General features: G+C 41.2%; 1 protein-coding gene across 1 annotated transcript; it reads right to left on the reverse strand.

Annotated features, from left to right (window-relative positions):
- Positions 1-261: 261 nt before the first annotated feature.
- cdc25b (cell division cycle 25B) lies at positions 262-11,337 on the reverse strand. The gene is made up of 15 exons (XM_060925729.1): positions 10,761-11,337; positions 10,426-10,505; positions 10,168-10,219; positions 8,192-8,233; positions 8,061-8,094; positions 7,790-7,906; positions 7,594-7,707; positions 7,338-7,469; positions 7,149-7,232; positions 6,888-7,070; positions 4,178-4,264; positions 2,929-2,991; positions 2,719-2,817; positions 1,870-2,115; positions 262-1,459 (listed from the first exon to the last, which is right to left on the reverse strand). The coding sequence occupies exons 1-15, from the start codon at positions 10,973-10,975 to the stop codon at positions 1,319-1,321; spliced, it is 1,689 nt and encodes a 562-aa protein (XP_060781712.1). The 5' UTR covers positions 10,976-11,337; the 3' UTR covers positions 262-1,318.
- Positions 11,338-22,704: the final 11,367 nt, after the last annotated feature.

Below are 22,704 nucleotides of genomic sequence, written 5' to 3' on the forward strand. Positions count from 1 at the left end.
AACATCCCAGAGTTGAAGCTGTTCTATACAGAGGAATGAGCTAAAAGTTCCTTCGAGCTGGTGTGCAGGACTGATCAATAGTTACCAGCAACAGTTGCAGTTATTGCTGCACAAGGGGGTCACACCAGATACTGAAAGTAAATGTTCACATACTTTTGCCACTCACAGATATGTAATATTGGATCATTTTCTTGAATAAATGACCAAGTATAATATTTTTGTCTCATTTGTTTAACTGTAAAGATAGTCTTTATCTACTTTTAGGACTTGTGTGAAAATCTGATGTTTTAGGTCTATATTTCTGCATAAATATGAAAGTTCTAAAGGGTTCACAAACTTTCAAGCACCACTGTAGATTAAAGTAGTTTATTCTCCCCAACATCAATTATTGCAGCAAACATCTCATGCGCACACAGGCCCAAACATGCCAAAGTCACAGAGACCAGCTTACACACATTTGCATTTAAAGAAAGGGGAATAATAAATTTGTTACTTTATATTAAAAAAAATAAAAAGTTACATGCAAGTTTATTGCTGGGCATTTTGGTGATCAAGGTCCTCTCACGCTGACCAGCAGCAATCAGCCAAGCCTGTACCCGAGTGAATGCAGTCAGACAGGTTCCATTACATAGTTGCTCCCACCCCCTTTCAATTTAAAAAAAAAAAAAAAAAAAAAACCTTCCAAATCTCAAAATACAGGGACCAGCATCAAATGTGTCAAATGGGGGAGGGAGAAAGGAAAAAAAAAAAGGTGCAAAATGGCCAAGTAACCCACACACTGCATTCCCCATCAGTCTAAAATTCAGGCCGCCTCACAACTGAACAGCTAGTCATCCATACCCAACTGTTAAAATATATCAAAAATAGTTAAATACCTTCTTTAAAATAAATCAATGATATGAACCTATATTACTGAAATGTACATAATTGAACAAGGACATTTAAACACTGGCTGGTTCTGATATAGCTGTAATTACATCAGTATAAATGGCTCAGACCCAGATTGGCAGGGACAAAGATTGCATTTGCATCAGGCGCACCCTCCACCAGAAACACTAGAAATGTAAGTGCTTTGAGGTCTTCATCTGGAATGGGGGAGAAAATAGGAGTGAGAAGACAAACCCACCAGCATTAACCTACTGGAATAGGTAAAGTGGGGTGTGTGCACAATTGTGTTAAGGCAGTAAGCATGTATTTTGACCATGGGCAGATGACCAGAGCAATCTCCAATATAATTCATTAGGTCACTGCTACATATTGATCATGTGAACACCATGTGTGAATTTAGACAATAGACCTGAGCACACGTTTAGGTGCCTCAGAGCTTTTTAAGGCGGCTGTACATCTCTCTCTTGCTGCGCTCTCCAGCTGTTGACCGGGTCCTCTGGCGAAACTCCCTCAGATTGTCCTTAAAGTCCTCATGATGCATCGGTATATAATCCTGGGGCTCACATTCCATCTGTACAGACAAAAATACATTTATTTAATACCAAACCAAAAAACCATCAGCAGATATCTAAATCAGTGTTTCTCAACCTTTTTTCAGTCACAGCACCCTTCAGAAGTATGCAAATTCTCAAGGCACCCCCATATAAAATATACGCAGTCACACTGACCCCAGCAGTGATGTTGTGACATGGGAAAGGGGGCTGTGAGAAATTTTGATGCATGAGGCAGCGATGATCTGCATTAGTGTAACTATCGTTTTTTGGAATTTTAATTCATTTTATTTATTTCAATGTTAGAATATATAATTTGACGGCACCCCTAACGAAGCCAGACGGCACCCTGGTTGAGAAAGGCTGATCTAAATTATAAAAAGCACACAGTACTGAAATCACTTACAACCAAGATGAAACTATCACACACCTTATGTAGGGGGAAAAAGTCCTTGTAGCCTCCCTTTAGTATGTACAGTTCAGGGTAATGGAGATTGGGATATTCGTTAAGATCACGGTCTCTCTCACGAACAAAGCGACACATTCGTGGGCCACGTTCAGATGAAAACTCACAATGGAATACCAGCAGTACACGCTTTTCAGGGCATTCTGAAAGGATGGGCTGCTTGAAAAAGTATTCCTCAGCCTGGTCCTCTTGATACAAGTTTAGAGCACCCTGACAAAACAATTCAAGGTCAACAAATGTGTAACATTCAAAATTTCAGGTTTAGTGTCCTGCTCACAATACACAACTTTTGTGGACATTTAGTGTCTGAGCCTTGTCTGTGATTGCAGTGTGCACATTACAAAAGCAATCTTTCATTGCGGGAGATCCCTGCCAAAGTGTTCCTGTACCCTAAATCCCACTTTCTTATAAAAATACATGACAGCTATCCAGCTATACTATTTGGTATCAAAACAAATAAGGAAATATGGTAAAAATGTGAAGGATTGCATGGGGAGATGCAGGCAGTTGGCAAGATTAGTGTTCTTAACCACTTGGGTATGAGGTACCAAATTTCTTAAAACAAGGATTACTGTCCTTATATTTTGCTCCCACACAAACGGATGGAGAATACAACTGGATTCTAGGATCTGCTGCACATGACAACAGATGAATCAGATTTCCTCCCAGCCTCTTCTTGGTGGTTTCTCAGACCCCAAAACTTGCTCCTTTATAGGTAAATCAGGCCTAAAATCGTGTAATGTGCATTTGGCATAACAGCTTCAAGACCACCACAAAGAGGGCAAAAAAAAAAAAACAAACCACAATACTCACCTTGACATGCCCTCCTTCATACTCGTATGGATAGCGACAGTCAATGATAAACAGCCTCTCCACCACATCACTGAACTGTCCATTCATTGCTGCACACATCTGATACCACAAATGGAAGGAGGAAACAAAACAAAACAAACCCATAATCCAATAATATACAGGACTCTGAATAAAAGTTCTGATTACACTGAGTGAAGACTGTCTACTTACAATTCCTGGAGTGATATATTTCAAGTCTTGGTGTTTTCCACCCACTGTAGGCAAAGCAAGAGGCTACCCCCCCCCCCCAAAAAAAAAAAAGTTTGTTAGATATGCTGTGTTCACACTTATACTGGTACGAAAGTGGTATAACTATCGATACAAAGTATACCGGTACAGTTTAGTGCATCTGTCCACACTAGCGAGAAATGCTTGCGACTTTCTTTCACGGTAGTTGAAATGCGCGTGTGCGAAATGTTTCCGTGGTTACCGAGTAACTTCCTTCCAAGAATATATGGCATCCGTTATTTCGAGATCTTGAGAAAACAAAATTTCATGATCTCAGCTGGATCACTGTATCTCCGTCGGTAGAAACGAAGCCAGGCCAGTCTTCTGCAGAGGTGCCGCGGACTAATTTTGAAATTATCCCTTATTAAAAAAGACTTAATGCAATCTCTCCCTGTGTCAACCCCTGATCAAAATATTGTCTTATTAGGTGATCGATTATTCCAGACATTCTAATGACCAAAGTTGCATCTATACAGAATGAGAAATAGCCCCAAAGTCAGCATATCACAAGTCCCTTGGCGCACCTGAATGAACCATTTCTCAGCTGTTTACTCGAGATCATGAAATTGTTTTGTTTTCTCGAGATCTCGGAATAACGGTTTTGTTTTCTCGAGATCTCGAATTAGTTGTGTTGTTTTCTCAAGATCCTGAATTAATTATGTCGTTATCTCGGGATAACAAGGTGAATTTAAAAAAAAAAAAAAAAAAAAAAAAAATTATATGAAGGGCCTCTCGCGGCTTCCGTACGGATGAAACGTGTGTGCGCTTTTTTTGTCAATGTAGTCTGTATTTCTGGTGGTCATTTATTCAGTTGAATTGTATAAAACGTGCGAGGCAGTTGAGAAAGAAACAAACGAATCTCCGTTCTTCACTATTTTATTCAGCGAAGACATCGATTGAGGTGTGTGACTTTGCGCATGCGCATTATATTTGTATCGATACAGAGCCGCTTCATCTGTCCACACTACAGCGAAGCGCTACAGTACCGATACGAAACCCATACATTTGTGGGTTTCATACAGATACAGTTATACCGCTACAGTACCGGTATAGTTGCTAGTGTGGACAGGTGTTGTGGTATGAAAGTAGTTTCATATTGGTACAAAATCCCTAGTGTGGACAGGGTAATAGATATATAGATAACCCCAGAACTCAACTTTCAGCCAAAAAGAGGATATTCTGACAAACTTACCTTGGTAAAATCTCCAATCACATTACTGGGGTCAGTGTCTAATAGTCTCTCTATCTCAACATGATTAAAAGATTTTGAGCGCTGAACCTGTAACAGAAGGAAGTCAGTCAGAAACATATTAGCAGAGATGTCACTTAATAGGTCTAGTCTCTCACAGCCCTTTTACACAAGCACGGTGCTTAATCTAGAATCTGTTCCACACCAGCTTTTTATATGTAAAAAGTACAGCCACCATGCATTCCCACCTGACAGTATTTAAAGGTGCCCTTCCACCAAAAACGTTTAATACCGGCTCTTTTTGAAATACCATAGTTCACTCAGAGTTGCATATGCATGCAAAAATGTAATTCTACTCCCATTCCCTGTATTAGCTTATGAAAGAAAATAGTCGGAAAAGCGCGCGGATCAGGAAAAGCCATACGAAGTTATGTCACTTCGAAAATTAGTATTCATGGCCACACCCACCTTGGCTTGCGGCCACCCACGGGAAGAAAGCACGAGGAGAGAGACGTAATTCGCCCTGAGGCGCAGTGCTCCGCATCAGTTTCGTTTCTAATGGCGGCTCCAGCCTGACTTTGCATGCTCGTAACTCAGGCAGGGGAGGTCCCAACCTCCCCAGACTTGGCAGCTAGCGGCCTCTTCCCTCTCCTGAACGAAAGAGTGCTCCCTGGGCAGGCTAGCTCCGTGCCTCGGGACGCAATTCACCTAACCCTAGGTCCCAGCCTCCCCAGACTTGGCAGCCAGTGACCCCTGCCCTCTTCTGAACTAACCAGTGCTGCCAGGGCCCGTCAGCTTCCAGCCAGGGGACGTTATTCCCCCCCCCCCATGGCGAGCTCCACTCCGTGCCTCATGCCTTGATGAGAGCCGCTGCCACAAGGAGTATTCAATTAAATAAATAAATAAATAAAATGAATGAATGAACGACTCCCTCCCAGTGTCTCTCTCTCACACACACACGTTCTGGTTGGGGAGAGGGCTCCCTTCCTCTGCTCTCCCTTTCCCTCTTATAGGGCATGGTCACTGGGGAAGACAAACGTTAATTCCCATCAGGTACAGCGATTCTGCCACTTACCTTCCCTGACTCCGCCCTCCATTCACAGACCGCTGCTCGGCCACGCCCCCACTGCCACATCTACATTGTGATTGGTCAAAACATCGATGTCGAGACCATAATAGCCAATCGAAACAGTTTTTACAAAGACACCCACATCCGCTTGTTCTGACCCACTGGAGGTAGCGTCACTGTGCTGTTAGCCAATCAGAGGCAACATGTTTACATGTCAAATATTAATGAGTAAGAGCTGAAATCCCGTCGTTCTCCCGCCACCCACTCCTCCACCAAACTAGAATAGCCTGAAACAGGAGAACCACAGTATTTTATTTTTTTTACCAAAACCTGCTCACAGGGCATTCATTCGTCGCGTCACATACGTCAGAGGAAAGAGTGATGTGATTGGTTTAAGCTTCGTCACAGCCTTTTCTGGCTTCGACCAGTAGCAAACAGGCATTTCAGGGAGGCGGGTCAACCACGGGCTCTGGGAAACAGTTTGGCTTAATAGCTTGGCCAGACCAAATGCTCGGAGAGCTTTGAAGTCACGTTAGCCAGGCTAATTCATTCATACTAGAGACCACCGCACAATTAATGAAAACAAAAAAAAAGAAACGATGCAAGGGGACCTTTAACAGAATGCAAAGTGCCAACCATGCGAGACTGTATACGATGTCCAATTAATGAAGCGGCAAGTCCATTGTTGTGACATGCCCAAGCAGAGACACTAGCTAGTTAGCAACATGGCAAATGTTGAGCTGCATAATGTTTACTGAGGGAGAGCTCTCTTCCTGCCTCTGAAGAATTTTTATGGGGGGGAGGGGTGTTACTGATATTTTTGCTTATACAATGGGACCACCACTGTACCTCCCAATGTTTTCTTTGCTTGTGATTTTGAATTTGCCACCAGTTACTTTACATTGACTCAGTACAAGTAGTGCTGTTGCAAGATCACCACACCATTTACATCACAACACTTAAATCTCCATCCATCCATTATCTGTAACTGCTTATCCTGTGCAGGGTCGCAGGCAAACTGGAGCCAATTCTAGCCGACTATGGGCGAGATGCAGGATACACCCTGGTCAAGTCGCCAGGTCATCGCAGGGCTGACACAAAGACAAAACAACCCCCCCCCATGGTTTAGAGCCACCATTAACCTAACCTGCATATCTTTGGACTGTGGGGGAAGCTAGAGCAAACCCACACAGACACAGGGAGAACATGCAAACGCCACACAGAAAGGCCCTCGTCAGCCACTGGGCTCAAACCCAGAACCTTCTTGCTGTGAGGCGACAGCGCCAACCACTACACCACTGTGCCGCCCACGCTTAAATCTGAAGGTTCCAATTCCCACTGGAACCATAGATTTCTGTAAATATTACTAGATCATGGATTAATGCTGACTTTGGTGGGAATGGGAGCAATACAGCAGACACCATTACTGCATAGTAATGCAAAATATACAATCTTCACTGTGAGTGGGAATAGGGTAAGAGACCCCCAAAAGGTTACCTCACTAACAAGTCAACAGATAACCCCAACTTCCGCTACATACCATTCAGTTCTCAAACCTGTCGAAATGCGAGCCAGTTCTCAAAAGCACCAAGACAGAACTGGCATCATACTGGTGGAAAAGAGCCAACATGTGGTGGGTCTAACCTGTTGAGGAACAGCATCCTCCTGCTCCATGGCCATGACATACGACCCAGCGACACTCCTCCTCCTCTTCACACGCACAGGCGTGTTCTCATCTCTGGGTCTATCTGGCCTTTTAAGTGGAGCACGCCCTCCTGTTGGCATAGAGGGTGAGCGAAACAGCCCTCGTGGCCGACATCGAACCGGCTGCAAAACATACAGGGCATAACGAGTGTGAACTCTATCAAATGTGTAAGTATACAAAGTTAACAATTTGAAACATACGGAGTCTGCAGCATCCATCTTTTGATCAGCAACCAGCGGAGCTGTAAGCAAACTGGCCATTCCCATAGGTACCTCAGAATCCGTCTATCAGTGGCAGGGAAAGCAAAACACCCATGGTTTATTTACATTTTTAACACTACACAATACCACCCCTTCCAGTTTACATTTACTATTCAACATGCATCTCACCTCTACATCATCGATTAGCTCTAAAAAGCCATCGTCATCATCATCAGGAAAGCTGGAGAATGATGTGCATTGCAGTGCGAGGGGACTGTCACTATCAGGTGAGGCTAGCTGATTTGATGAGGTAGGCGAAACCTGTGGGGATGAGAAAGGGAATAAAAAAAAGTCGATGTTCATCCTCAAAATGCCAACAACAAAGAGGAAGAAAAAAAAAAAAAAAAAAAAAAACCACTGAATCTGAGGTTCAAGCCACTATTACCATAAGAGCAGGAGCAGAGTTGGGCCGGCTAGCAAAAGCTTCCTTTGCCTCCCCGGTTGAACGCAGCCGACAGCGAGAAACAGGCTTGGTGGGCTTCTTAAACTCAAAACTTGCCTATTCAAGATCGCAAAACTTAGGCAGGTAAAGACAGACATTTGCTGGAGTTTCACAAATGTGACTCATACCAAAGACTTACATCATGCAGATTTTCCTTGTCATCCAAGCTGAGCATGCAGCTTTGACTAAGGATGCTATACCGAGGCATATCAGAATCTTTACTCTTCAGATTGGGACTATGACCAAGCAATTGCAGCTAGAAACAAATTTATACACAAAAAAAAAAAACCACAGGTTAAAAGAATGAACTGTAGTTTTCACATCATGGATATAAGCAAGGCTTATAAAACACCTAACCCTTGCCTTAACAGCACCAATCCACCTTGAGCATTACCACTGGCCATACTTACTGGTAGTGAGTTTATCCTGCGAATAGGCATTCTTCTGTAAGACAAAACAATTACAATTTAAAAATTGCATTAAAACAAACTTACAAGTTTTAATCTGGCTCAAAAAAGTTAATTAAAAAAAATCAACTTACTCATTTATGACTCTGGTAGCATTCTGTATGACCTGCTCAAACCTGAAAGAGAGCAGACAGTTGAACACTTTCCTGAAGAGAGTGTTAAGCAACAAAAAAAAAAAAGGAGACAAGGAACTAATTTATTTAGGTTCCAAGACTGGGCCCCTCATCACACACTGGGGGTTAAACACATTGTGATCCCCACCTGTATGCTAAAGAGTTCCTATATGAAAAAGGACGACTGGGTCATCTAAATCAACCATATGCCCACATGACGCCAACCCCTAATGCAAGTCCGCTTTGTTAGCACACAGAATGAATGGTGCTTTGAAGGGGGAGAAGGAAGAGTGTCGCTCTTTTAGAGCAGAGGAAAAAGGAGAATTAGTAAACTGAGTGCAGCCAGGTTGGCGGTGGGGCTCTCTTCATTACACCAGCCCAGACAAGCACACAATCCACACTGCTCTATTCAAAAAGATCACGAAGTGTGCCAGTCCATATGCCCAACCCCCTTGTCCTTTGTGCAAAAAGGCACCCACTACCACTGCATGAGTAACAAACAGCTGCTAGTTGAAATGGTGCCATAGATGAATGGGATCTTCACAAATAACAGTTGGTCAAAAAGGCAGTACACCAGACTAGAATAGCAGCTGTCCAGGCATGCATGCCTACAGAACAATAGGCTGCTGCAATCACAGTAACGCAGAAAAAGTGGTCAGTTACATATTGCACTCCCAAAGTGAAACATCACTTCATAAGTCCTTTACAGCACATCTGTTACTGAAACATGGAATGTATTGACCCCAGATCTATAAAATAACCAGCCCAACAAATCAATGCAGTTGCCACATCACAACCCAATCCCCATCTATCTATCTAGCAGATGACTAGTATAGGTAATCATATGGGGCCGAGTAAAATTAAGGATTAATTCACTTCGAAATCACGAGTGAAATTGATCCTTAATTTTAGTCAGCCCCATATGATTACTTGTTTATAATATATAGGGCCAAATTCATACTTCGGAAGCCATTCAAGTTCACAACATTTGTCATTCATGTTTTCTGAACCCAATCAGGGCGCAAGACTATCTTGCACGTTCGAATCAGTTTATAAAGCATCTTTCATCATGGCACAAGGACCACATTTCCACAGAATATCTTCTTGTTTCCTCAGGCTTTTTACCCATTCTAACAAACTAGCCAATAGCATTTCAGAAATATGGCCCCGTGTTAAGGAAAAAAAAAGCCATCCTTGATTGACCAATCAGAATTGAGTAATTCGTCCCCACGTATTACAAGTCCTATAATCTTCAAGCCTAACACTCGCACATGAAACCACAATAAGATACCAGACAAGCATGTATGGTCTGGGTACATGTTGGTAAACCAGTCACCATCTATAACTTGGCAACAAGCATAGAAACCAGAATCCCATCTATAATTTTAGTCATGAATTACAAGCCAGATTAGTATTCACAAACACAAAAACCACTTCCTGTGTTTCCTGCCTTACTGTTCATTTGTCATCTATGGTCAATTATGGATTGTAGTAACCATTAAATGTGATCAGTTAAAATAAGGATATCAAGTTAGTACAACACTATACACTCAACATCAATCTATACTATAGTTTCTTTTTCTTTAAATCAATAGCTGAACAGCACCCAGAAAAGGCCAAGAGGAAATGAGGGGGTGTTGGCCCTGGGAGGAAACTGGGTGGATGCTGAAAGCTTGGTTGGAGAATGCACAACAGCAACAATAGTAGATGTGACTTGTTCCAAATAATGTGCACCATTCGATTTTGCCTCCAAATTAATAAGGCAAAAAACAAACAAACACGCAACTGTATAGTAAAAACAGAACTCTGTCATCCGAGTGCAATTATGCAGCACGTACTGATAAGTTTAGCAGGATTTGTGATGAGAATTTAACTGTGTATTTACTTGGCCAAACAGCTCGTAGAGATTTCCTACAGTCAATGCAACAATTACTTACTTCTGTTCCGCATCCGCTTGGTCCACTGGGCTGGGAGAGTCCAGGCCAAGACCTGAAACACAAGAGATAGAGGGAGCAAGTGAGCCTACGGATTTGCAGCTACATTCTAGTGACATGACTATAGTACAAAAACAAGCTTAAAAAAAATAAATAAATAAAACACTCCACTGCCAACTGTATTTACGTTCGAGGAGCTCAGACCCCGTCATTATTACCACAGAAATGAGGACTATGCGAGCAGAAGGCGGTGGACTTCACCTGCATCTGAGGAAGTGTCGGAAGCCACTGATGGAGTCTTCATTAAGTCCATTTTCTTCCTTTTGGGGGTTTCACATTGCCTAACAAAACAAAATTACATAATTACCTAGGACAGCATTAAATTATTAGCTAGTAAATACACAATACTTCCCTCGTACACATGAATGCTTTAGCGCTCTAAAACCCGTTCTTGAAATAGGAACAAGATGCACTGCCTGGCTACAGTGTTAGCGAGCTAATCAGACCTGCTATAGCTGAGACTAGCATTCTCAGCCGAATGACGAAAAGTGCCCGCGTGGAAAAAATGAAACGTGTTGCAAGTCATTAGTGCTCACCTTCCGAGTACAGCGAGATTGTCCATGTTGAGTGTCAAGTTAGTCACAGGAGACAGCACGGCGGTAGTTCCGGGGGAGAAGAGGTTTTTGGTGCAGGGGGAGCCCTTCAGCCCAATCTCGGGCAGAGCTAGCCTGGGAACTCTGGGGACTGCAGGGCCTGCATTCAGAGCCAGGCTAACCGGGATAAAATCGCTTACAACTTTACCAGTCTCCATTTTCACACTCTCACGGTGACTGAGGGCAATTCAAAACAAAATTGCAGCCAGTCTTCAGACTAGAAGCGGCAGATGGCCTGACCAAACAAAAAGGCTAGCCAAACGGTTAGCTTCTTAGTAACCAGCTTGGTAAAATGTCTTGTTTAGGGTGAAGAAAAGCACGCTGCAGAACCGTACATGACGCCGATGCCTCAAATAAATAGCCCGGATTTGAACGAATCGTAATTTTAAAAAGTCATCTCCTTTGTTCCTTCTTGTCAGAGAGCTACCGCATCAAAGCGCACTCTCTCCGACCCTCTCCAAACTCTGCTTTAGGGGGGAAATAAAGAAGTGCTGAGTCCTTATTTATGTTCAAAATAGGCAGCCCACGAGCGGCAATCGCTGTGACCAATCAGCGAACTCGATACGTCTGGTCCAATCAGAGGAATTTGCCTCTTTTCCTCCACAGTTCTTTAAAAGAGGAGGCATGATAGGCACATCCTGTAGCCAATCAACGATTAGCACACGTGTCACTCCATCCAATGAGGTTTACGGGCTGCAGTATGTAAAAATATCTGTATGGAAAGGAGTAGATTTTTTTTTCCCGCGGAACGATTCAAGCCCATCTTGTATACGCCCTCAACAAGAGCTTAGCCAATAGTAAGGCAGGAACCACGCATGGCCTGTACCACAGTCTCGAAGGCTTGAAGGTTTAAGTTTTAGCACTTGAATTAATATAAAATGCTGCAACTCTGTAAAATATATCCATGCACGATAATTTAACTGATTGTAACTGAAGTAATAAAGAAGTAAAGGTTTACTAAACATGCACTGCTGCCTTTCAGTACATCTGTACTGAGCAAAACCTTCAAGATTCAAGATTTTTATTTGTCATATACACAATAACAGACACAGCGGTTTATTATTGGGTAATGAAATTCTTATTTTGCAACTGCCCGACCAAACTACGCTTACCAAAATAAAAAAATATATATATAAAATATGAAATATAAAATATAAAGTGCATATGGAATGCAAAATATAAAAGGTAGAGTGAAAAATGAAGATAACATTTTAAAAAAAAAGGAGAGGCGAACAAACAATGTGCAAACATAGAGGTAGATATACTGTGCAATGTCTTGTGCAAAATTGCTAATATAATCCGTGGCTCAAAGCCTGATGGAAATATAGAGGTAGATGGTGATTATAATCCTTGGTTCAAAAGCCTGATGGCCTGGGGGTAAAAACTGCTTGTCAGTCCTTGCTTTCACACTCCTGTAGCGTCTTTTTGTCTTCAAAAACTCCATACTTGTTTGGCTGTGTGATTGTTATTAGTATTTATAGCTCGATTTTATGTAGCTAGGGCAGAGGACCGTGTTGTTTGTGTCATCAAAGCCTGAAACACTGTGGCCAGTGAGATTTTAGACATAACATTTACCTTTGTTATAATAATTATTGGAATAAATGGAGCACAATTCACAGGACCATTATTAGTAGGCTATCTTACTACTTACAGAACATTGAGAACAAAAATATTTAGTAGCTAGTGGTTGAGTAAAACCTTTTCTCTCCCAATTTTACAAGCAGACTGACCCTAGTTTCTACATGCCATAGCAACCAGTCTGTCTCCTAAAGCAGCTACTGTCCTCTTTTTTAACGAGATCCCTCCAAATCCAGTACAAAGAAGCTGTGAGAACATTGGGGGGGGGGGGGGGGGGGGGGCCATAAGCACAGCTAAAACAGCACACTAGGTGTTTTTAATAGTCAGATATTTTGGAATAATGGTAGCAATGACCAGTGAACAAAAACACATCTCAGCAAACACAAGATATTTGGTCATGTAAAATGCTCAAGTATAGTCAAACCATTAAAAAAGAGAGCAGTGTGCGTAATAGTCTGTGGTTCTGCTCTTTAACTGTAATTCTGGTATAACATTAATAAATTATAAAGAATACCATCCAGCCGAATGGACTGATGAGCTCTATTATAGAAACTGATGTGTAACATGTATCTTGTCCTGACACTGGGTTTAAATGGTCTAAACATATGTCTCCATTTTAAAAACACTGTAGACGAGATGCCATTTAAAACTTTTGTCTTGAAGCTGCTGGATGCTAACTCTCATAATAAAGCACTTTTTTTGCCTTTATGTCTCTCACAAATATATAATAGCTCATCATAATAATTTAGTGGGTATGTTGTATTAGATATTATACATGAGCTGGATCTGAGCTGGGGCAGCATGGTGGTGAAGTGGTTAGCACTGTTGCCTCACAGCAAGAAGGTTCTGAGTTTGAGCCCGGTGGCCGAAGGGGGCCTTTCTGTGTGGAGTTTGCATGTTCTCCCCGTGTCTGCGTGGGTTTCCTCTGGGTGCTCCGGTTTCCCCCACAGTCCAAAGACATGCAGGTTAGGTTAATTGGTGGCTCTAAATTGACCGTAGGTGTGAATGTGAGTGTGAATCGTTGTTTGTGTCTATGTGTCAGCCCTGCGATGACCTGGCGACTTGTCCAGGGTGTACCCTGCCTCTCGCCCATAGTCAGCTGGGATAGGCTTCAGCTTGCTCGTGACCCTGCACAGGATAAGCGGCTAGAGATAATGGATGGATGGATAGATCTGAGCTTTTCCAGCTCTTCTCTTATTATTCCAGCCTCTTTGCTATGGTTGATTCAAAACAAAACAAAATGGTCACCATACTACCTTTGCTATTACTGTTCCTACTGTGCTCCTTATTTATTGTCAGATACATTGTACGTTGGAACAGAAAGCATCAGGTTTAAGCAGGTGAAATTGATATAGTGAAACAAAGCAAACAAAAACATCACTTTATGAGCTTTTTCACTGTATGAGATAGTAAATGTAATAGTATGTGTTCTTTTTTTAAGTTAAAGTGTAAAGGACAAGTTTTTTAAAGTATAAAGGACAAGTGTAAAGTACAGTGGTGCTTGAAAGTTTGTGAATCCTTTAGAATTTTCTGTATTTCTGCATAAATATGACACAAGTCCTAAAAGTAGATAAAGAGAACCCAGTTAAACAAATGAGACAAAAATATTATACTTGGTCATTTATTTATTGCGGAAAGTGATCCAATATTACAGATCTGTGAGTGGCAAAGTATGTGAACCTCTAGGGTTAGCAGTTAATTTGAAGGTGAAATTAGAGTCAGGTGTTTTCAATCAATGGGATGACAATCAGGTGTGAGTGGGCACCCTGTTTTATTTAAAGAACAGGGATCTATCAAAGTCTGATCTTCACAACACATGTTTGTGGAAGTGTATCATAGCACGAACAAAGCAGATTTCTGAGGACCACAGAAAAAGCATTGGTGACGCTCATCAGGCTGGAAAAGGTTACAAAACCATCTCTAAAGAGTTTGGACTCCACCAATCCACAGTTAGACAGATTGTGTACAAATGGAGGAAATTCAAGACCATTGTTACCCTCCCCAGGAATGGTAGACCAACAAAGATCACTCCACGAGCAAGGCGTGTAATAGTCGGCGAGGTCACAAAGGATCCCAGGATAACTTCTAAGCAACTGAAGGCCTCTCTCACATTGGATAATGTTAATGTTCATGAGTCCACCATCAGGAGAACACTGAACAACAATGGTGTGCATGGCAGGGTTGCAAGGAGAAAGCCACTGTTCTCCAAAAAGAACATTTCTGCTCATCTGCAGTTTGCTAAAGATCACATGGACAAGCCAGAAGGCTATTGGAAAAATGCTTTGTGGACGGATGAGACCAAAATAGAACTTTTTGGTTTAAATGAGAAGTGTTATGTTTGGAGAAAGGAAAACACTGCATTCCAGCATAAGAACCTTATCCCATCTGTGAAACATGGTGGTGGTAGTATCATGGTTTGGGCCTGTTTTGCTGCATCTGGGCCAGGACGGCTTGCCATCATTGATGGAACAATGAATTCTGAATTATACCAACGAATTCTCAAGGAAAATGTCAGGACATCTGTCCATGAACTGAATCTCAAGAGAAGGTGGGTCATGCAGCAAGACAACAACCCTAAGCACACAAGTTGTTCTACCAAAGAATGGTTAAAGAAAAATAAAGTTAATGTTTTGGAATGGCCAAGTCAAAGTCCTGACCTTAATCCAATCAAAATGTTGTGGAAGGACCTGAAGCGAGCAGTTCATGTGAGGAAACCCACCAACATCCTAAAGTTGAAGCTGTTCTGTGTGGAGGAATGGGCTAAAATTCCTCCAAGCCAGTGTGCAGGACTGATCAACAGTTACAGTTAGGTCCATAAATATTTGGACAGAGACAACATTTTTCTAATTTTGGTTCTGTACATTACCACAACGAATTTTGAACAATACAATTCAGATGCATTTGAAGTTCAGACTTTCAGCTTTAATTCAGTGGGTTGAACAAAAATGATTGCATAAAAATGTGAGGAACTAAAGCATTTTTTAAACACAATCCCTTCATTTCAGGGGCTCAAAAGTCACATCTCATCTCATTATCTCTAGCCGCTTTATCCTTCTACAGGGTCGCAGGCAAGCTGGAGCCTATCCCAGCTGACTACGTGCGAGAGGCGGGGTACAGCCTGGACAAGGCACCAGGTCATCACAAGGCTGGGCTCAAAAGTAATTGGACAAATTAAATAATTGTAAATAAAATGTTCATTTCTAATACTTGGTTGAAAACCCGTTGTTGGCAATGACTGCCTGAAGTCTTGAACTCATGAACATCACCAGACGTTGTGTTTCCTCCTTTTTAATGCTCTGCCAGGCCTTTACTGCAGCGGTTTTCAGTTGCTGTTTGTTTGTGGGCCTTTCTGTCTGAAGTTTAGTCTTTTAACAAGTGAAATGCATGCTCAATTGGGTTGAGATCAGGTGACTGACTTGGCCATTCAAGAATATTCCACTTCTTTGCTTTAATAAACTCCTGGGTTGCTTTGGCTTTATGTTTTGGGTCATTGTCCATCTGTATTATGAAACGCCGACCAATCAGTTTGGCTGCATTTGGCTGGATTCGAGCACACAGTATGTCTCTGAATACCTCAGAATTCATCCGGCTGCTTCTGTCCTGTGTCACATCATCAATAAACACTAGTGACCCAGTGCCACTGGCAGCCATGCATGCCCAAGCCATCACACTGCCTCCGCTGTGTTTTACAGATGATGTGGTATGCTTTGGATCATGAGCTGTACCACACCTTCACCATACTTTTTTATTTCCATCATTCTGGTAGAGGTTGATCTTGCTTTCATCTGTCCAAAGAATGTTCTTCCAGAACTGTGCTGGCTTTTTTAGATGTTTTTTAGTAAAGTCCAATCTAGCCTTTTTATTCTTGAGGCTTATGAGTGGCTTGCACTGTGCAGTGAACCCTCTGTATTTACTTTCATGCAGTCTTCTCTTTATGGTAGACTTGGATATTGATACGCCTACCTCCTGGAGAGTGTTGTTCACTTGGTTGGCTGTTGTGAAGGGGTTTCTCTTCATTCTGCGATCATCCACCACTGTTGTCTTCTGTGGGCGTCCAGGTCTTTTTGCATTGATGAGTTCACCAGTGCTTTCTTTCTTTCTCAGGATGTACCAAACTGTAGATTTTGCCACTCCTAATATTGTAGCAATTTCTCAGATGTTTTTTTTCTGTTTTCACAGCTTAAGGATGGCTTGTTTCACCTGCATGGAGAGCTCCTTTGACCGCATGTTTTCTTCACAGCAAAATCTTCCAAATGCAAGCACCACACCTCAAATCAACTCCAGGCCTTTTATCTGCTTAATTGAGAATGACATAACGAAGGAATTGCCCACACCTGCCCATGAAATAGCCTTTGAGTCAATTGTCCAATTACTTTTGGTCCCTTTATAAACAGGGTGGTACATGTTAAGGAGCTGAAACTCCTAAACCCTCCATCCAATTTTAATGTGGATACCCTCAAATGAAAGCTGAAAGTCTGGACTTTATGTCCATGTTCATTATATAATTATAACTTGAATATGTTTCAATAAACAGGTAAAAAACACAATTTGTGTCAGTGTCCAAATATATACTGTATGGACCTAACTGTATCAGAAATGTTTAGTTGCAGTTATTGCTGCACAAGGGGGTCACACCAGATACTGGAAGTAAATGTTCGCATACTTTTGCCACACACAGATATGTAGTATTGTATCATTTTCCTCAATAAATAAATGACCAAGTATAATATTTTTGTCTACTTTTAGGACTTGTGTGAACATCTGATGAAGTTTTAGGTCATATTTATGCAGAAATATAGAAAATTCTAAATGGTTCACAAACTTTCAAGCACTGTATTCTAAACACATTTCATGTTTTTCCAGTTATGCACTTAACAATAGACAGTGAAGAAATTCAAATTCAGCTATAACTAAAAACTAGTTGAACTGGCTCTCTGTAAAGGAGCCCCAGAGGCAAGCTCAGGCACTTCGAGAGATAATTGTTTGTGTACATGTAAAAGCATGTAAGGAGGGTTTACACTAGAATGGCGGGGTTGGTCAGGGTGTGTAAACTCAACATAGGTCGAGTAGGGACAGCCTCAGAGACGTGCTCACATATTGTTATCAATAGGACTAGCGTGCAGTCTCAACTTGTATCATAAAGAAGTAACCACATATACAAGGACAATGGTGAAATTTATATGAAACAAAACATCAGCAATATTTACAAAACCCACAAAAACATACATCATGTATTCAGAATCAGCGAGATATTTACTGTACTTTTTAAGAAATATTTTACTGGTTTGTATGATCTGTCAGAATTGAAAAGCTTTTCTATTCACTTTAATGGCCAAATAAGGAAACTTATGTTCAAGCATTTCCTCTGGTTAGTTAACTACACTGTTCTGAGACATAGTAATTTATGTCTGTAACAACTGGAATATGATGTTTTGGATTAATAGTAAAGGCAAATACATTTGTCTTAATTATAAACATAATATATCATTACACATTATTCAATTTTAAGAATATCCAGCCTCAAGATATAAAGTAACCTTATGTAAAACTAGGATCTTAACACAGTAAACTGTATCTAGATGTTATTTTTCAATCTTTTAAGATCTAAATTAAATATTGCCCTACCTACTAAAAAAAGTAGTTCATGTATTGCATTTTATGTCTACTGAGCTAACATTTAAGTCTGTGTACATTGGCGTGGTTTCAGCATAATAGCTTATGAATGCATTATGTATGTGCATTGACCCATTCAGATTATCTGTAAAGAATAATGATCTTCCTGGCTAGAGTGTAAAGTGGGATCTCAAGGGAACAAACCCCCATCCAAACTGCATAGTAGTGAAATGGCAGTGTGGCTTGAGTCGACAGCACCAAGCTGAGGCCATGTCTCCCTCACCTGCTCACAAATGCACACACAGACAAGATTATATCAGCCACACCAGAACGTTCATTTCAGTTAAGGTCAACCCACTTAAAGCCCATCATAGTTCAGTCACACTGTTAAAGCATTAAAGGATACAGTTGGGACATATACTGTATGATTTTTTAAAAAACAATTTTAAGCTGGTTAAGTTATAAGAGAGTTACAATTAGGATTTTGATTATAAAACAAATAATTACTTTTATAGATTGTTGTAAATATTCATGATATAATTTGATAGATTTGTGACTTCCATCTTGTTCCAGACATAACTGTATGGGCACTACTTTATGTCTTCAGAATTAGCGACTTTTACATGTGACCTTTTTCGAGTCTGTGCTTGTGGTTTTTAAAAATGTACACACTTGAGTATGCATGAGAAAGTTTGTTTGTGTTTAAAGTTCTTAACAATTAACCTGAGCAATTGGCCTTAGACTGTGGGGAGCCTAAATGGTAGATCATTAACAGATGCATGGAGCCAAGCCTAAAGGAACAGGCCAATCCTGGGTCTGAAGAGAACATAAATTTAACATTACTTGGCAAACCACATGTGCATTCCTCATAAATGGCAAATGTCAAGACTCTACCATACATCCAATCACCTAGATATGTTAATAGACATTTCAAATTTAAATTACAATGATGACTTTCAACTCAGGCAAATCACTGAGGTTTTTTTTTTTTTTGATTGATTGATTTTGATTGCTTGCTTTATTCCAAACAGTAAAGAAAAAAAAATAAAATGAAAAAATGCAATCATCAAAACATCGTCATGAAGAAACAGAATAGCGTAGCCACAAGGCAATAACATAATAATGTTCTGAAAGGATTAGGAAGAAGTAAATAACTTATCAAATCCTAACCCTCTATATCACTGCGAATCAAACGTCACTTTCCACCATAATAAAAAATATATATAAAAGAAAACAAAAGCAACAAACAAAAAAGAAAGCATACCAACATACCAAGATATACCAACATGGTATAATATAGACCAAATCAATCATATATACAGATACTTATGTTATACATACAGTGGTGCTTGAAAGTTTGTGAACCCTTTAGAATCTTCTATATTTTTGCATAAATATGACCTAAAACATCATCAGATTTTCACACAAGTCCTAAAAGTAGATAAAGAGAACCCAGTTAAACAAATGAGACAAAAATATTATACTTGGTCATTTATTTATTGAGTAAAATGATACAATATTACATATCTGTGAGTGGCAAAAGTATGTGAACCTTTGCTTTCAGTATCCGGTGTGACCCCCTTGTGCAGCAATAACTGCAACTAAACGTTTCCGGTAACTGTTGATCAGTCCTGCACACCGGCTTGGAGGGATTTTAGCCCATTCCTCTGTACAGAACAGCTTCAACTCTGGGATGTTGGTAGGTTTCCTTACATGAACTGCTCGCTTCAGGTCCTTCCACAACATTTTGATTGGATTAAAGTCAGGACTTTGACTTGGCCATCCAAAACATTAACTTTATTCTTCTTTAACCATTCTTTGGTAGAACGACTTGTGTGCTTAGGGTCGTTGTCTTGCTGCATGACCCACCTTCTCTTGAGATTCAGTTCATGGACAGATGTCCTGACAGTTTCCTTTCAAATTTGCTGGTATAATTCAGAATTCATTGTTCCATCAATGATGGCAAGCCGTCCTGGCCCAGATGCAGCAAAACAGGCCCAAACCATGATACTACCACCACCATGTTTCACAGATTGGATAAGGTTCTTATGCTAGAATGCAGGGTTTTCCTTTCTCCAAACATAACGCTTCTCATTTAACCCAAAAAGTTCTATTTTGGTCTCATCCGTCCACAAAGCATTTTTCCAATAGCCTTCTGGCTTGTCCACGTGATCTTTAGCAAACTGCAGACAAGCAGTGGCTTTCTCCTTGCAGCCCTGCCATGCACACAATTGTTGTTCAGTGTTCTCCTGATGGTGGACTCATGAACATTAACATTAGCCAATGTGAGAGAGGCCTTCAGTTGCTTAGAAGTTACCCTGGGGTCCTTTATGACCTCGCCGACTATTACACGCCTTGCTCTTGGAGTGATCTTTGTTGATCGACCACTCCTGGGGAGGGTAACAATGGTCTTGAATTTCCTCCATTTGTACACAATCTGTCTGACTGTGGATTGGTGGAGTCCAAACTCTTTAGAGATGGTTTTGTAACTTTATCCAGCCTGATGAGCGTCAACAATGCTTTTTCTGAGGTCCTCAGAAATCTCCTTTGTTCATGCCATGATACACTTCCACAAACATGTGTTGTGAAGATCAGACTTTTGCCGCTTTTCCACTACAAACGCGGCTGAGTCGGGCTGAGCCGTGCCGTGCTGAGTCGGGCTGAGCGGGGCTGTTGGGGTTGCATTTCGACTACAACCGCGCTGAACCGTGCTGGCTGTAAGTGGGTGGACACATTGGGTGGAGTTAGCGAAAGTGGGTGGACTTCAGGTGATGTCGTTAAGCAGCGCAAACAGTGACATCAGTGAGCTTTTAAGCGGTAGTCTCACAACCCGAATAGTAAACAATAAACATGGAGGACATGGTGTCGTTAGTGTTGCTGGTCTTGGTGCTGTGGCTTGTTGTCACCGATAACGCGGACAGATACTGGCAAGAGCGTATAGATGAGGCGAGGCACATAAGGCTTCAGAAATTCTCGTAATTCATAATTATTCTTCTTCCGGGTTTGCGGTGTTTACAGATCCCAGCGCACTCGCGGGGCGTGTGTGGGCATGTGAGGACACTCCTCCTCACCAATCAGTGCACAGGGGAGTGTCTGCTCACGCCCCCAGCCTCACTCGGCTCGGTTTGGCTCGCTTCAGCCCTACTCCAAAACGGTGCGAGTTTTAGGGGCTAAGCAGGGCTGAAGCGAGCCGAGTCGTGCTGGTTTTTGGTAGTCGAAACGCGAGCCATGTCGGGCTGAAGTGAGCTGAAGCGAGCTGAAGTGAGCTGAAAAAGGGTAGTGGAAAAGGGCCATTAGATAGATCCCTGTTCTTTAAATAAAACAGGGTGCCCACTCACACCTGATTGTCATCCCATTGATTGAAAACACCTGACTCTAATTTCACCTTCAAATTACCTGCTAACCCTAGAGGTACACGTACTTTTGCTACTCACAGATATGTAATATTGGATCATTTTCCTCAATAAATAAATGACCAAGTATAATATTGTTTGTCTCATTTGTTTAACTGGGTTCTCTTTATGTACTTTTAGGACTTGTGTGAAAATCTGATGATGTTTTAGGTCATATTTATGCAGAAATATAGAAAATTCTAAAGGGTTCACAAACTTTCAAGCACCACTGTATATACACATACAATACATATATACAGTATGTACAGTGGCATGCAAAAGTTTGGGCACCCTTACTGAAAATGTCTGTTACTGTGAATAGTTAAGTGAGCAGAAGGTGAACTGATCACCAAAAGGCATAAAGGTAAAGACAACACATTTCTTTTCAGCGTTTTCTACAAGATTTGTGTATTATTTTTGTTTTGTACAATTGGAGAGTGAAAAAAGAAAAGGAACATCATGCGAAAGTTTGGGCACCCCAATACATTTGAGTTCTCAGGTAACTTTTACCAAAGTTCCAGACCTTAATTAGCTTATTGAGCTGTGGCTTGTTCAAATTCTTCATTAGGAAAGGTCAGATGATGCAGATTTCAAAGCTGTATAAATTCTCTGACTCCTCAAACTTGAACCTAAAATCAACAGCCATGGGCTTCTCTAAGCAACTCCCTTGCATTCTGAATAATAAAATAATTGATGCTCACAAAGCAGGAGAAGGCTACAAGAATGTAGCAAAGTGTTTTCAGGTAGCTGTTTCCTCGGATTGTAATGTTATTAAGAAATGGCAGTTAACAGAAACAGTGGAGATCAAGGTGAGGTCTGGAAGATGAAGAAAACTTTCTGAAAGAACTGCTTGTTGGATTGCTAGAAAGGCAAATAAAAACCCCTGTTTGAGTGCAAAAGACCTTCAGAAAGATTTAGCAGACCCTGGAGTGGTGGTGCACTGTTCTACTATGCAGCGACACCTGAACAAATATGACTTTCATGGGAGAGTCATCAGAAGAAAAACTTTCCTGCGTCCTAGCCACAAAATTCAGCGTCTGAAGTTTGCAAATGAACATCTGAAGAAGCTTGATGCATTTTGGAAACAAGTCCTGTGGACTGATGAAATCAAAATAGAACTTTTTGGCCACAATGTGCAAAGGTATGTTTGGAGAAAAAAGGGTGCCAAATTCCAGGAAAAGAACACCTCTCCAACTCTGAAGCATGGGTGTGGATCGATCATGCTTTGGGGTTGTGTTGCAGCCAGTGGCACAGGGCACATTTCACTGGTCGAGGGAAGCATGGATTCGAATAAATACCAGCAA

Source organism: Neoarius graeffei, chromosome 7, assembly GCF_027579695.1.
Source record: "Neoarius graeffei isolate fNeoGra1 chromosome 7, fNeoGra1.pri, whole genome shotgun sequence".
Lineage (NCBI taxonomy): Eukaryota > Metazoa > Chordata > Actinopteri > Siluriformes > Ariidae > Neoarius > Neoarius graeffei.